The following is a 15,992-nucleotide window of genomic DNA, read 5'->3' as shown; positions in this document are numbered from 1 at the left end:
TTGCTCCCCAATTCTGTATTGCTGTCTGGAATTACAACAAAACATCAGGTCACTTTATTTTCTGCATTTTTACTTATTTACATGTATGAAATGTAACAAGTCTCTCTCAGATTTTATCTTACATATTCACACAATCAGGTACACCTCAAGAGGGAAAGAAGCAAGCTGCTGTCAGGCACACCAGCTGCAAACACCACCACTTCCAATGCGGGCAAGCTGCTACCACCAGACTCTGCTGAATCAAACTGCCCTTGAAAACCACTTGCTCTCTCCCTCCTTTACCTCCACTCTAACAAGCTCTGGCAATCAAGGACTGCAGATACTTGAAACCAAGCTGAAGGTCAGGTGACAGACACTGGCAAGCCAAGAACTCAGTTTCTTTTTCCAAGGGCTTAATCAAATTCTGTTGAATATCAACAGCTATATTGATCAGGTGCTCTTGGAGCCTCAAGATGAACCCAACAGAGAGGCTCTTTTCCAGTCACCCTTCACCTCTACTTCCTTGCCACAAGGTAAAGCTTCTAGCTGTCTCCCAAAGAGATACAACCCTATTTTACGGAGCACTAGCATGCATCTTATCCAGGCAGTCAGTCCAGAACAAAACAAGCCGGCTGTCTTTGTTCCAGCAGAAGTCTGTGAAGTCTTTCAGCAACCGATCAGCAAACTTCTCATCCCCCGTGGCACTGGATCTCCAGGTTTTGGTCAGCATGGTGTTGTAGGCCCAGTTGTAGCCGATGCGCTCCTCACAGAACATGTTCTGGTTGGTGGAGCTGGTGGAGTTGCGCCGGCGGCGCTGCTGCCCACATGAGAATTTCCGCTTGGAATATGGTAGCTGCAAGAACACTGTCCCTGGAGGAAACAGACAGGTTTTTATTCTGAGGCAGGCACAAGTCCCTGCAACTGGTAGCCAACTCATTAAACTCTGAAATGGAAACTGGACTGAGTTTCATTTGATTGCCTTTTAGCAAGACGAATTGGGATACACTTTTCCTCCTTTGTTTTTAGATGCTACTTCTTCCTGCAAATGTCAATACTGGGAAAGAGCACATTTAAGTCCTGCCTTTCTCTTGGTAAAAGGGAATGAAGCATCCATCTTTCTAACTTTAATTTTCCATTCTCTTCTGCAGTGTTCCAAAAGCTCTCTCCCGTCATTGCCTTCATGTCTCAGCAACCCCTTGGAACATATGAAGTTATTTCACTGTAACATGCCACACACATGGAGCTTCACTAGAAGTCCTGATAAATCACCAACATTTCTGAATAATAATAATAATAGTAATAATAATGACAGCTAGTGAATCTTAAATATTTTATCCCCACAGTGTTTAGGAGTAGAGATGCATCTACAACTGATCTTTAGCATGAGAACAGAACAGTGACTTGTCCCAACACCTTTCCCTCATTCTAGCCTCCAGGCACACATTTATTTACACTGAACTTGGAATAAGTTCTGCCTTTTTTTTTAATTTCTCCATTTCCTGGAAAGAAGTTTCAGAGGCATGGCAAAGCAAGATTTCAAGCCAATGCCATCGCAGCAATGCTTTCTGCTTTCATACTCCCTCCTGTTTTCTGGTTTGTGTTGACTGATACATCTACTTGTCATATGACTAAGGACATACTGAGGACCAACACCACTGACACAAAACACTAACTGCAGGTAAAACGGTTCTTTTTTTTATAACAGCCTCCTCCTTGCTCTAGTGCCTGCCAAATATTGCTCACCTGTGACATGGATATACTGGGGCTTGTTCTCAGCTGGAAAGTTGAAGGCAGAGGCCGAGTATTTATCTTGCACAAATCCAAATCTGGAGAAACAAACACCGGGGGAATTAAATAAATTAAAAAGTAGCTACTCCAGTCCTTCTGCTACCACAAAGGCTCCCTTTTCTCATGGCCTGAAGGCAAGGGGAAAAGAGCCGAGCTTCTCCAAACATCCTCACCCCTGCTAGGCACAATATGAAAGTGTGTAACTCCACACTGATCTGTCCTAACTCATGCTGGAAACAAGAGCACCAGTAGCTCAGTCTGGGAGGGCACTGAGCAATCTCTGACAAAATGGGGCAGCTGCACACAAATGAGAGAAGAGCAATAATCAAGACAGACATTCCTTGGGTATGTTTCAAGCTGGAACAACTTTTTTCATGCTAGAAAATATTCCACCCAGAACTTCAAGCAGCTCTCCTAACAGTTCTTTGCTGTTAGTAGAATACTTGCTCCTCTCCTGCTTTCTAAGCTAACACAAGCTTATTTCCAAGCTAAAGTCTACTATAAAAGCCAGTCTCTCTGTCACAAAAAAGACCTTGGCAGCAAATCCATGATGCAAATTGACAACTCAAGCACAGAGAGGTAAGGCTAGCTAGTATTCAAAGTTTCCAACAATTCCTTCTTAAACTGGGCTCAACCTCATAGGAGGTACATAGGTACAGCTCACAACCCAGTCTCTAGCCTTCTGTCAATCACTGGTTTTCCTCCAGTTAAAGACTGTGCTAAGTACACACGAAGGAAATGTCTGTCTCTTCTCAGAAGTGCTTTTATTTACAGTTCACCTGCTTCTAACTTAGAATAGTGCAGCACCTTCCAAAGGCAATGCCCCCCTCTAGGAGGAGAGTATGGTTTGCTCCTGAGTGACAGGCTGAAACACTATCTACCAGCCCCATGCACCTGAAGAACCACATCCAGGCATTATAGTTATATTTTAGTGCCACATGACTCAGGAGTGACTGTTCAGCCAAAGTCTTCATCCTGTCTTATCCAGGGAGAGAGGAACCTTTCAGTCATTCTGCTCTGTACACACCTGTATGCTATTGCTTCCTGGAGGAGATGCATACGGTCCCAGTATGTTTCTGGTTCAAAGCCTGAAACAAACAAAAAGGTAACAATTACCTAAGTAACTTATTTCCTTCTCTTTCAAGACTTCAGTTTTCCTCAGAAGACCTCTGTGTACTTTGTTGTTTCTAGACATTTCATTTCTGTTAGCTGTCCCTTGGATGCCATCTTATTAGAGACATGTCTGGTACATTCCAATAGCAGATTCATCCCTGAGTTTAGCTTTTATGTCTCTTAAGAGGGAGAGGAACACAATGGGGTGTGTGACAGTGGGCAAGGAAGGAGAGTGGGCTTCTGTGTATCACCACAGAGTGCTCTGAAAATATTTAGTTCAAAGCCAGTGGGGCTATGGTGACCTCCAAGCACATAGATTTATCACTGTTCTACATTTACACCTGGACACTGGATCAAGGCTTAATGAAAATAAAGAAAAAACAAAGGCAATAAAGACAACTGGGGCGTTGCAGTACCTCTATTGTGAGGAAAGGCTGAGAGAGCTGTGACTCTTTAGCCTGGAGAAGGCTGAGAGGAGACCTTATTATAATGCCTATAACCATATATAACCATTCCATGGTTCTGTGAAAACTATCATGGTTACTATTTTAAAAGAGAGTGTTTTGCCAATTGTCCCTTCTCACAATGCAATTTTGCCTCTCTCTGCATGGGGACAGAGTACTCTGATCTTTGAGCTTCCACCTGAGACTTAACACAACAGCATCACTCAAAAGGGCGAGGTCACATAGCAGAAAAGGAGACTGCAGTTTCTAGCTCTTAATCTCATGTGCAAACACTTTTACCATGGATGTAACCATGGCAACAGAAAAAAAAGGATGGCAGTTGTGAAAGCCTAATCTCACTGAGGGGGAGAATAAACAAATGCAGGATACAAATGCAGAGCAGCTGTGGGCAGGGTCTCCCAGCAAAACAGTTTCTTACAGAGAAATATCACGTCAAACAGAATAATTACTTGATAAAGGCTCTAAAGGGTACACAACATTATGGCAGCCAAGATGGCAGTGAAGACAACCTCTCCTGAGCCTGGGTACTTCTTGCTGCCAACTTCATACCCTGTGGCACACTGTTATCCTGCCAGCACTGCCTCCTTCAAGCACCACCTTCCAGAGGGTGGCTGCTGAAATGTAAAAACTGGCTCTTCAACCAGCTAATGCATGTCTGGTAAATGAAGTTCCTCATTGTCAGCTACATACCACAAGGGACCTGCTTGCAGAAAAGTAAACCAAGGGGTAAACCAAAGAACATTTCTTACCATCAAATAAATGCTCACTACCCTCCTTCAACAAGCAGCTGACATTGAGTGGGATGAACAACTGAGCTCGAAGTGGGTCTCCATATAAGTAACTGGGCAAAGCAAACGGGCCTTCCAAGACTGGAACTAGCAAGAAACCACAGGATGTGGCTTTCCGATGCCAACCTTGAACCTGAGAAAAAATTAAAGCAGTGAATCATACAACATATGTCAAACTGAAGAAGAGCACTTACGTGCATAGGAGCAACTGATTTCCCCAGGAATAGATCAGACATGCTCAGTTCTCCACAGGCTCAGCTTGCTTTGCATGGCAAGCACACAAGCGTCCTTGCAAGCAAAGCAGAACAAGCACAAGACACCAGGCTTTCCTTTTTTAAGTGCCACATCAATCAGAAAGCACTTTAAAATAGGACATTTTTCAGGAACTGATTCAGCCTACTTATTATCAGTGGCTAAGCACTGCTGCTTTACTGGAACAGTGCAATAGATTTTCAATAAAAGCAGAATCTAGGGCTATTTGGCTAGGTGAGGTAAAACCTGGTGTTAAATAATCTGAGTTTTACGGGAGCTGCAAAAGGGGAAAATTAAAAATTAAACAAAAAATTACAAACTGCTTGCATTTTCAACTCAAAATGTTTTCAGCAAGGTTTTATTTTAAATTGCAGCTAAAAAGCTTTGCTGAACAGAAGAACACATTGCCTGGCAAAGCCCTGTCATAGAAACAACTCCACTGAGATTTAAAGTTTTCAGGTTTGGGGAAAAAAGGAACACAATGTGCAATGGATTCCTCCCCTAAGGCCCAGCTCATGGCTTCAGATTTGCCTAAGGGGAGCTTAAATTCACCTTGACCTGTCCCAACCCCTGCATACTGCTCCTGGAACCCACTAGAGGCAGCACAGCATCCTCCATACAGAATGACTGCAGACAGCAGGATGAACCATGACCAGATGCAGCAATGCTAACAACCATCAGTAAAAATTAGTTATGGAAATAAAGGCTGATCCAAACCACTGTCTCTCCCCTAATACTTCCCAGGACAATGTCCCCTGTAGTCTAAGGCCAAACAGGCATCACTGAAGCCCCAAGGTACACAAGGACTCCTACCATCTCAAAAAGAACAGCTGCAGTCACTGCCATCCAGTGTAACTTGATTTCAAAGGCAGCGTTCAGGGAGAAATTGCCATGGTAATAACAGCTGCACCACTCCAGACGGTCCGTGCGGTTGTTCACATCCACATCCAGCGTCACCGTCCGCTGCTCAGGCACTGTGGCAGCTACACAGCCAAGGAACAGGGTGTATTTAAAAGAGGCATCAAAGAGACAGGGGAGACAGGATTAAGAGAACAAAAGAAACAAAGTACTTGAAATGTCCTCCCACTCCTCCCTCAATATTTTTGGGCTAGCAGAATAGTCCCAGAATGCTGCTCATCCAGATCACAAGAGACAAAAAACCTGAAGTATTCCTCATGTCAGGGGTCTGTGCCACAGAATTACCTCCCCAAGCAGTTACAAGACATTTCAGCTGCAATAAAGGAACAGAACCAAGAGTCAAGTAGCTACTCAATAAGCAATGGGTGCCATAATTAACTATGGCTAGATAACACCAGCTCCTTCATACACAAGATATTCCAAATTGGTTTTAATGTTTTGATATGCCCCCACCAGAAATCACAGCAGACTGCTGTTACACAGGGCAGGAGCATTCCAGGACTTTCCATAGCTAAAGGAGAGTAGAAGTTAAACTTCCTGTTTCTTCAACCCCATATCAACATCCCACATTACCACACTGCTAAAACTGCACATCCAACATTTGTTGTAAAAGCATGGAAAGTCAGCCAAGACTCATGCAGCAGCGTTATGATCACTGCAACACCTCACATTGCTTTGCAGTAAGTGCTGGGACAGAGCCCAGGATCCAGCTCCCTTTGTGCCCCCAGCATCCCGAGTGAAAGAAAATCTCATACCAGGCAAGAGAGGAAGAGAAGCACAGAAAGTGGAAGTGACCAGACTGGTGTCATACTCCAAGGCCAGGGACAGAACCCAGATCTCCTTGAGACTGAAGTCCTGCTATGACCCACACTGTCACTTTAAACTTTTCTTTAGGCAAATTCATGATTTACCATTTCTAGAATGTTAAAAGTGGACATGAAATAAAGGGCTGCAACGCTACCATTGAAAAACCTCTGCCCTGGGTATTGTTCTTTCTTGCTCAAGGAGAGGTAGATGCACAGCCTTTTATATGGTCAGCTTTTAAGTGACCCTATAATTTAATGGCATTTAAAAAAAATGAAGTTCTTCCTCAAGGCAGATGGAAAGTTCCTACCTTCGCTTCTACTTCAAGATGGCTGGAGATAGTTTTCAAGGTTGTAATAAACCCCTCTATACTGCTATTACTGCAGCTTAGCAACAGGGAAAAAAAAAAAAGAAAATCCAATAAAAATGGAAGAACATCACCCAGTTTTGTAAATAAGATCCATTTTTGTCTTTGGGAAATGTATCATCTGCAATTTCTGAGTTGGTCTGGTACTGTAAGACAGACCAACATCTTGCAATTTTCTTGCTGCTTTTCAGGGGAATATCACTGTGAATGCAATGCTTGTGGTTAGAAAGCGACAGTGACAGTTTTGTAACAAAGTGTGTTGGAAAACAACATCCCAAAAGCTGTAAAGCAAAAGCAGCTCAGTCAGGTAGATGCTGGTCATTAGCTAAGAGGTCAGTGATAACACCACAGGCCAGTGTGCCCAAACCAGCACACTGTGAAGAATGAGCTCCCTGCTCCCTTAGAGTGTTCCTTTCTCCAGATGATGCAGACTCCCCATTAGGGCTGGAGCTGGTCTCTCCACCTTGCCTGCAGCTGTGATTCCCAGGTAAAGCAACAGGAACACAGTCCAACCAGGTGAGCTAGACAAAAGGACCTTAAAAATTGATCAGAAATATCCAAGTGTTTGAACTCAGAAGCTTCCGATTAAAACCAACTTAATTTGAATAGAATAAACTCTTGGCTTCCATAGAGCTGATTTTAAGAGAACTCACCTGCTTCCCAATTATCTTGTACCATTAACTAAGGATTTACTGAATAAATCGGAGAGGAGCAGGCAGGTTATTCTCCAGTCACAGACTAGACTACATACATGACTGCAACTGCTAGTGCATGCACTGCTACAAATCCAAAGGGACAAGATTAGGTGTATCATTGGTCAGACTTCCACTGGGAAGGGGAAGGGGACAATCACTGGGCAAGTGATAGAGGGATTGGGAGGGATAAAGATTTTAGAGATACATGGAGCTTGTTCCAGAGCTCCCAATGCTTGCATGCAATTTATGTCACAGCCTGACATTTAGGGAAGGTGGGGAAGGGAAGAAATAAAAACCACAACCAAATCAATGCCAAGAGAGGAACAAATGAAGTCACGTGGACCAGAGGTCATCTGGGTTTAGTAAAGCTCCTTGCCTCAGATGAACTGGCAAGGTTTTTTTGGAATAGTGTTTATAAGAGGAACAGCACAGAAACATCAATTAAACCAGTTCCTTTGTAAGAAAAAAGTTCCACACTGGATTTTTATCCAAGAAACTATTATTCCTGGAATAACCAAACTGCATGTGAGCAATCTGGAGGCATTTTTCATTCATGCAAGGACTGCAAATTAGTTAAACAGCAGAATGGACATAATTCCAACTGAAATGAAAAAGCAGGGCTACACAGGTGTGTATCTACATCACATGCTGAGGGAATACACTCTTCCCTGGCTGGTGAGAGGAGCACCAAAGCACCCTTCTTTCTTGGCCTATCTCCCCAGGTGCAGTCTTACTGAATCCAGTCTTCTCATCCCATAAAAGAGGACAGATATAGTCAAGTGAAGCCATTTTCTTGGGCTAAACAGTGAGTAAGAGATCAAAGCAGGAACATGATCTGGCCCAAGCACCTCCAGCCTTCACATACTTCCATGCCAGCCTACATTCAGGCTTCAGCCCTGGCCAATCATTGAGCTAATGAGGCTGGATATAAGCCAAGGCAACAGATTTATTGTGTGACAGGGAAAAATACCCTGCATATGTTGGCTTCAGGGAATTAACCATTAGTTCAGACTTCCTATCCTTAATGCCTTCCCATTTCTGATGCTGTTCCTCTTCAAACAAGGCTTTCAGAAATACACAAGGATTACTGTAACTTCAGGTTTAAGAGATACTACACCAGCAGTAAGTAATTTCTCTTCAGTAGGTCAAATATACCAAAGAGAACAGCAGAATTTTCTTTTTAACCTTCGTTGACAGGCTTTTAAAAGATGCACCTAAATAAATCTGAAGTTGCAGTTGCATAGCAATAATTTTTAATGTAATTTTGAACAGGGAAAGAGGCACAAAAGCTGGCCAGGCTGGCCTGGAAAGCCAACAAAAAGCTGACAAAGCAACACAGTCAATCATGCAGCCAGGATGTTTCACAGGCTGTTGGAGGCAGTTTCACACTTCACACATTGCAGAACTTTAGATATTATAATGGTATCTTTCCCAGTAGCAAGATCTTCCATACCCTACTGCTTCCACACTACAGGGATCATTTACAGCTGGGCTTCCCAGACTGCAACACAAGGAACCTGGCTATACATAGTTCAGACTAGCCAAGAAGCCTCCAGCACATCACAGAAAGCTTAACACATCTGGATGTCACTGTGGCTTTTGCCATTAAGCAGCAATTAGATGTCTCATTTTAGGCACAGGTTGGCTGCTCTGACATTCTCACTTTTCCCTCCATGCTCATCACAGGTTGTGAAGAATGTCTCTAGATCTGCAAAGAGACAAAGTCAGTATTTTCCTCTCTGGATTCTAGAGGATGGCATGGGGGGTAGGTTCTACAGGAGGAGTATTTAAAGAGTACTTTTTACTGCATTCCAGCAGTCAAGAAGCAAAGACTGCCTGCTCAGCCAGTGAAACACACCTCCAGCATGTGAGAACAAGTCCATGTGCAAGACACATGTAAGGCTAGGATGAAACCTGCAGCATTTTTGCTGGTCCACGTGAGATCATACCCTTGGCTGGCTGCTCTTCCCCTTTCAAACTTTCCCCTTGAACTTCCCCAGCTGTCACCTGTGCTGTGCATCTACCTAATAGTGCAGCTGCCTGGCTCCGTCCTCCGAAACTGCGGCTAAAGGAACTGTGCCTACTTGCATAGGAGGCTGGGCGGCTGGGCAGCCAGGGCAGGAAGAAGGCTGGGATTTCTGAGTGCAGGAGCTCTTCTGCCACAAATGCCACCTCAAACCATTTCCTCTGGAAGGCAGAGAAGTCATCCATGGCAGCTGTGTGCCACATGGCAGGTTGCTGCATGCCCACTGGACAAAAAAAAGCAAGGGGAAGGACAGATGGTAGTTAGAAACAAGTGCTCAAGATCAAGAAAGATGTAGCTCTTTCTGAAAAAGAGGAAGGAAAAATAAATAGGTTATGCTGTCTGCAATTCCCTTTTTGTTTGGTTTTTTTAACCCAAAAGGCTGAAATTCTTTGATTCTCTTTAGCGTGGTGTTTCTGATTGATCCCAAAACACATTCTTGCTGCAGCACCCGTAAGAATCAAGTACAGCTAGTGATTATGCAAAGGAATAATGAGGGAAGTTTTGTAGTAACACAATGCTGACCTCGGTCTGGTTCTTTGTCCACAACAATCTTGTAAAAATAAAAGCCATAAATAAAGGTTCGTAAGGCTTCTCCAGATGCATGGACAATAAGCTGCTCTTCTAGCATTTTCTGAACAAAATAAGAGAACAGAGCAAACATGATAAAAAAGAAGTGATTTTTCCAGTTACATAAGGTTGCTAGAGAACATTAGGAAATAATTTCTTTTTCTTGACAGCTTTTTGTCCAGATATGTGCCTAACAAGAATATCAGCAATGTTACCTCTTGATATTCAGTAAATGTAGCAAGTCCTTATCTCCCTGAGAAACTGCATTTGACCTTTCTGCAGATGTCTGTCTTCCTCCCTTAGTCTGCTCTGGTTTTATAGATGGATTTATAGGAAGTTAAGAGGTTGGAAACATTCTAGGTTCTCTGTTAATTGATATGGGATCTCAGCAGAGGAATGAATTTCAAAACATTCCCAACCTTCTGCCCCTGACACAGTTCAACAGGGAAGAAAAAATTTCATTAACATGAACAGTGTATCTTGCATAAAGTCTGTACACTTTAGCTTCCATAAAAGTGAGGTCATATGCTGATTTTATTACTGTTTCATCAACTAATTATCAGAAAAAAACCAAAACCAAATCACACAGTAGTGTCTCAGAACTCTAACACAATGGAAAGTTCTTGGTAACTAGTAGCTAAATGCAGGTTATGCACAGAATTGTCATCATATATAAGCAGAAAAAATGATAAATATTACTACAGAAGAGTATGTTGCTATTTTGTGACAGGGAGTCCAAAAAATGTCATGACCTCATCTTCTGCTCAACACCATATTCAATGCCTATCAATGAGAGGATTTTAATAAGATACAGAAATTATTGCTAAGCTTTCCTCTACAACTCTGCTTCCTTCACAGAGTGAGGTACACCTGGCCTTCCAGCCACCCCTCAATAGTTCTCTTACCTGCATTATGTCAATGGCCATGGCCTGGGTTTGCACACCTTCCACGTTGTTCACCAGCCAGTGCACAACTTCTGCGCTGATGAAGCAGTACGGAGAGAGGCCCTTCTGCTCAGAGAGCAGCTGGATCCCTGTGCTGAATCACAGCAACCACATGTGTTAACATGGACTGACTGAGAGCTCTTTTCATTTACAAAGACAAAAATCACTGCTGGGAAAATAAAAGGGGGGTAAAGAAACATACAGTGCCCCCAGAGTGACTGGCTTCTGACATCAACATGAAGAGCTGACCTTGACAACACTTCAGTATCTTACTGATAATTCTTGCTTTGACAGGATTCTAGGATACTAATAACTCGAGTCTCTGCTGCAATACTCATACCTCAATTTCTATAAAACTTGTTGGAAATAGAGCCAAATAACAAAAGGAAGCTTGAGACTCTTCAACAGCTGACATGGGGCTCTCCTTTGAGTGACCCCATGCCTCATGTCCTCTTGCAAAACACCTAGACAGATGTTAAGCATATTTTATTAAAAACTTACGTGGGGTGTTTCATGGCTTCAAGAATCTCTATCAAGGTGGAGGAGGAAGTCAGAGTGCTTGCTGAACACTGAGAGCTGGGAAGTAAACAGAAGCATGTTCAAAAATCAAGAAAGCTGCCAGATTGGTTCAAATACATACATTTAAGAAAAATGGTCTCTTCTCTTTCCAACAAGTCCTCTATCTTCTCTTACCAACAAATTTTTCAAATACATACTTTTAAGAAAAATGCCCACTATTCTCTTCCCAACATTTATTTCCTTTTTCATCTCAAGAAGGACAATTAAAAGCATCAGACCTGTATTTTCCCGAGGTCATTGCTATATTGATGCAATGCACACGATAGTACACACAGCAGGAGCAACTGAGAGCAAGTATTTTGAGGTTAGCCTTTTTTTTTTCCCCTCAGTGTAATATACAACTGCAGGAAACAGGTACTAATATAGTTTATTTTTTAAGTTGCTTCCTCCCAGGTGTCTCATCTCCAGGTTAGAACCTCTTGGATCTCATCAATCTACTTGATGCAATTGGACATGCAGGGCCCCCCCCCGCTTTGCTAAAACAGACAGAAGACAGATGTCAATTCAAAGCCTGCTTTTCTGCTAACAGATTTAAAAAATGGAATTACTTAATTTCTTGAAGAACTGAGCTCTTTTTGTGGGTGGGTAAATCAGGCCTTGTGTTCATTTAATTCTGGAAAACTGGGTTGCAAGGCTTATTTTACTACCACTCTTTCTGCATGTGGCAATGCCGCAGCAAGGTGTGACAAGAACCTAGTGCTGACAGACACAGCACATCTTGTTCTCAGGTTTAAGTGCCCATTCCCTGACACCAGAAAGGGGACTATAAGGGGACTGCAGTACAGCACTGACGTGCTTTTCTTACCTGCCCTCTGCAGCACCAGCTGTGGTGTATCCTTGCTCTGCAACATTCTGGGAACTTCCCAAGGTCTGCGTGTTGCCCCGATCAGGTAACTGCCCCGTGTTTATCAATGTGTTGCCATCTGAGGTTGCAGGTACTGACTGATCTATAGAGACCTGCAAGTAGTAGACACAGAAATCTATGAAGTTCATGATGCCAGCAGTTTCCCATTTTCTCCCCTCCCTGCATCATCTGCACCTCAGCTCCAGTTAGTTAACAATAAACAATATTATAAGGCAAGCACAAGCATACACAGAAAGAATAAATACAGTCTGACTTTTGTCACTCACTACAGAGCTACCAACAAACACACAATTCAAACCCCAGTTAAGGTGATGCTCACCAACCCAGCAACAACTGTGTTGAGAGAACTGCTGGCAAACCAGCAACACCAGTTCCAGCATGCCATTTTCAAGTTGAGTGAATAGCTGTGATTATAAACATGCAATGGGCAGAAAAGGAAATTTAATCACTAGAGGAAAGTAGTAAGCAGTTATAAAAAAAAATAGTTTCAACTCTAACTCTCAGACAAAAATATGCAAATGTATCACACAGTATTCAGGTTTCATAATGCACACAATCAGCTCATCTTCCTTGCTTTCTTAGGGTAGTATCAGTAGGCTGGTTGGCACCCACCCACACCTATGTCACCAAGACAACAAGAACACTTTCCTCCAGCAGGAACACTTGCTGCTCTATTCCACTGGTAGACTGAATAGTTCACAAAATTAACAAAATCATTTCAGAAAGAACATGAATGCCGAAAGATTCAGCAAAGTACAGGCTGTAATTGCCATCTGTCGTTAACACGTATGGTTCAGGAAAGGCAAATTATATAAAAGCCAGAGAGGTGGGGGAGAGGAACATGACCAGCAGAGTAACTCAGTAACTCAAGCTGGTGTAAACATGAGGGCTGATTTGCCATGATGAATCCACAGCACAGGCACAGTGAAAAATCACAAAGCTGGTAGTTTGACTTAGGTCTGATAGCCAGACCAGAGTCTTTTTATTTTTGCCATTTCTCACGTCCCAAAGATCTCTCACTCTGCAATGGCAGATGTCCCTTTTTGGGTAGCCAAAACCAGCAGATGCTCCAATGTGGAATCTACAGCCCCACAGGCAGCTAAATCCACTCTCCTCACAGCTCACTTCCACCAGCAGTGTTTTCCATGGACACACTGTGTTACTGCTACCTCCTGTTAAGTGTACAAACAACTTCTGTCACGATGACTCTTTCAAACCTCGATGACACCACTGTTTTCAGCCCTTAGTTGTTTAAGAATCCCAAGACACAATTTGACTTGGACCTCCCCAGAGCCACCTGTCCATCAAATGCCACAGAAGAAATGCAGCCAAGAATGAGATGAGTAAAGCTGTTGCCATTTTGTTTAGCGAGGGGAAGATGGAAAAGTAGCACTTACTGAAACACAAAAAGCAAAGCTTTAGTAGTTGACAAGACAGTGCTGCATGGGACAGCAAGGCAGGGCACGTGAACATCCACAGCACATCACAGACATTGAATGGTGGAAGGAAACAGTCACATCCACCACCACAAGCCACTCTGTCCTGCTAATGCTGTGCATCTCCCTCTCAATGAGCAGATTGGGAAACTAACGCAGGTTCCCCACGTGCAAGCTCAGGACAACAAATGCTTTCCATCACCTCAGTCCAAAAGCCAGAGATGACAAGACCCAGTTCAAAACTAACCTGTGAGCAGAAGGTTGAAGCTGTATGTGGGCTGCGAACAAAATCCATAAAGAAGGCCCCATCCTGAAGGCATCAGAGGAAGTAGGCCCATTAATGGCAACAGCAACAAGGAGTTGAATAAAAGCAAATACAAGGTTGTGCAAGTATGAAATGAGAAAACATGAGGAGAATGCAAATCCTAAATAGACCCAGAATGCCAGATGCAGCAGAATGCAGAGCATCAGGAGTTACTCACACACACTCTTACTTTATCTCTGTAACAAGACATTGCTCTTCCTCAGCACAGATGCTTTTCCAAAGTTTTGAAAAGCACATTGATGAGAAGCCAATGGAAACTACAGCCTTCCCTTCACACCTCACAGGAGAATGACCTGAGCTCTAAAGTACATAGGTTTCCATCCTAAATGCAAAGTTGAACAGTGATACAGAAACCTGTAGAACTGCATTTGTAACAACAAACACTCAAAGAATGACAGCTTTTCTAGTCTGTCAGTCATTCAAATGATAAAGAGGGAGAGGTAAAGAAGTTCTTGTCAGGAAGCATACTCTTCCTCTCAAATGAAGGTTTGGTATGGTGTAAAGGAAAGGGAAGAAAAATTAATGACAAAGATCTTTCCAACATTGTATTTAATGCTTCATGCAACATTAAACAGACATTGCCTGTGCTATGTTCCCCATCTACTTGCAAACCTTGGATGAATTTATCCCTGCCTACTATTCAAAGATGTATCAAGATTCTCTTATCACATAAGACAATGCAGTGGACTCAGCTAGCTTTTCATTCCCTATTTGCAATTATTTTTTCTGTTTCCTAGGCAAAATATTTTGTCTAGCCTGCAGTTAAGATGACACTTACCCTGATATGTACATATAAAACATTTTCAGGAAGGAATCAATGCCAGGGTTATATGGCTGGCAATTTACACAGCGCAGAAGCAGAGCCAAGCACCCTGTGTCCATAAGGGCACAGTCTTCCCCAACAGATCATGCATCAAGATAACTCACTGCATTAAAATCATACTGTAAACGGCTGAAGTGACTTGTCACTTCTACTCTGAAGCAGAGTAAAAGTGCAGCCAGTGGCTAGGTTTTGTTTTGGACTATCTCCAGCACTGAATAACATCCTAGAAAAGCACTTGCTCCCTTGCTTGCTGACAGAGCACACAGCTGTGACACTTTGTCAGTACTTGGGCTGAAAGTTTCCAGACAGCCAACAGACATTCCCATGCTGCTGAGCCCTAAAGGGGTTGTGTTGTCCTGGAAACATGAGGCACACACTTGCTGATGTTTCCAAGTGAGCACAAAGTTGACTGATAAGGCTACCTGTCCACTGGCACCTTCCCAACAAGCACAAGCCATCAGTTTGAAGATCCCAATTGCTCCTCTCCTAGTCCCTATGTGTAAATATTTGTAGGAGTGTTTACTACTGCAGTGACTGCTAACACACTCTTCAAGATTCTCCAGTTGGCCCTCCAGAGATGCTTTTGAATATAGTTACTTTTAAAATCAATCACACAAAATCATTTGCTGGTAGCACAAAGTCTGCTACTTTGTTTACAACACACTAGTGAACCACTGCTAAGGAAGTCAACTTTGCCATTTTCCATTCCACCCCCCCGGCTGAACAACTGGACACAACCTACTTCTGTCCTGTGTCTCATGTGGAATTTTCACCAGTTTCACTGGTAGAAAGAAGTATTTACATTTTCTGTATTTAAAGAGGGAAGTTTGATGAAGTCAATTTTCCAAAATGGTAGCGGAGAAGAATGCAAAGCCTGAATTATCATTTGGAAGTTTGAAAACATGCCTCAAGTCAATACTTTTTCCAAGTCTAGCATTACTTGCTCCAGAATCTCATCTGCATTTTGGAAACACTTTCATTCTACAAATAGATGTTTGCAGTTACTTTGTCACTTCAACCAGCAATATCCAGATCTCCAGAAGAATCTAACATGTATCCCCTGTGGTGGCAGAAAAGGGTGGATGTCAAAACACTAGATGCTATGAGAAAAATACTGCAAGAGATGGTTGACAGTGGGCAACCAGGACTTTTTCTTTGCAACACTTCAACTGTTGAACCTGAGGACAGGTCACACTTAAGTGCAGTATCTTCCTTCAGGTCCTTGTTACTTCTGCTGAAAGACCTTCATGTCAGAATGC

The 15,992-nt window shown here is 42.8% G+C and overlaps 1 protein-coding gene across 14 annotated transcripts in view; it reads right to left on the bottom strand.

Annotated features, from left to right (window-relative positions):
* Nucleotides 1-31: 31 nt before the first annotated feature.
* Nucleotides 32-15,992, bottom strand: part of DEPDC5 (DEP domain containing 5, GATOR1 subcomplex subunit) — a 44,809-nt gene continuing 28,848 nt past the window's right edge. For 7 of the 14 annotated variants that reach the window (XM_051633570.1, XM_051633573.1, XM_051633581.1 and 4 more), the window contains 11 exons: nt 13,833-13,895; nt 12,090-12,241; nt 11,207-11,281; nt 10,667-10,799; nt 9,717-9,825; nt 9,193-9,417; nt 5,198-5,367; nt 4,094-4,265; nt 2,795-2,855; nt 1,723-1,805; nt 32-849 (listed from right to left, as the gene is read on the bottom strand). In XM_051633570.1, the coding sequence (XP_051489530.1) occupies nt 554-849; nt 1,723-1,805; nt 2,795-2,855; nt 4,094-4,265; nt 5,198-5,367; nt 9,193-9,417; nt 9,717-9,825; nt 10,667-10,799; nt 11,207-11,281; nt 12,090-12,241; nt 13,833-13,895 (1,539 nt within the window). In that variant the 3' untranslated portion in view covers nt 32-553. Of the gene's footprint in view, nt 850-1,722; nt 1,806-2,794; nt 2,856-4,093; nt 4,266-5,197; nt 5,368-9,192; nt 9,418-9,716; nt 9,826-10,666; nt 10,800-11,206; nt 11,282-12,089; nt 12,242-13,832; nt 13,896-15,992 lie in introns of those variants that run through there. The other 7 variants (XM_051633576.1, XM_051633579.1, XM_051633577.1 and 4 more) reach the window with 3 other exon arrangements.

The sequence above is a fragment of the Apus apus genome, chromosome 16, assembly GCF_020740795.1.
Source record: "Apus apus isolate bApuApu2 chromosome 16, bApuApu2.pri.cur, whole genome shotgun sequence".
Classification (NCBI taxonomy): Eukaryota; Metazoa; Chordata; class Aves; order Apodiformes; family Apodidae; genus Apus; species Apus apus.
Note: the sequence above shows the minus strand (reverse complement) of the source record. Positions and strands in the feature narration are given on the sequence as shown.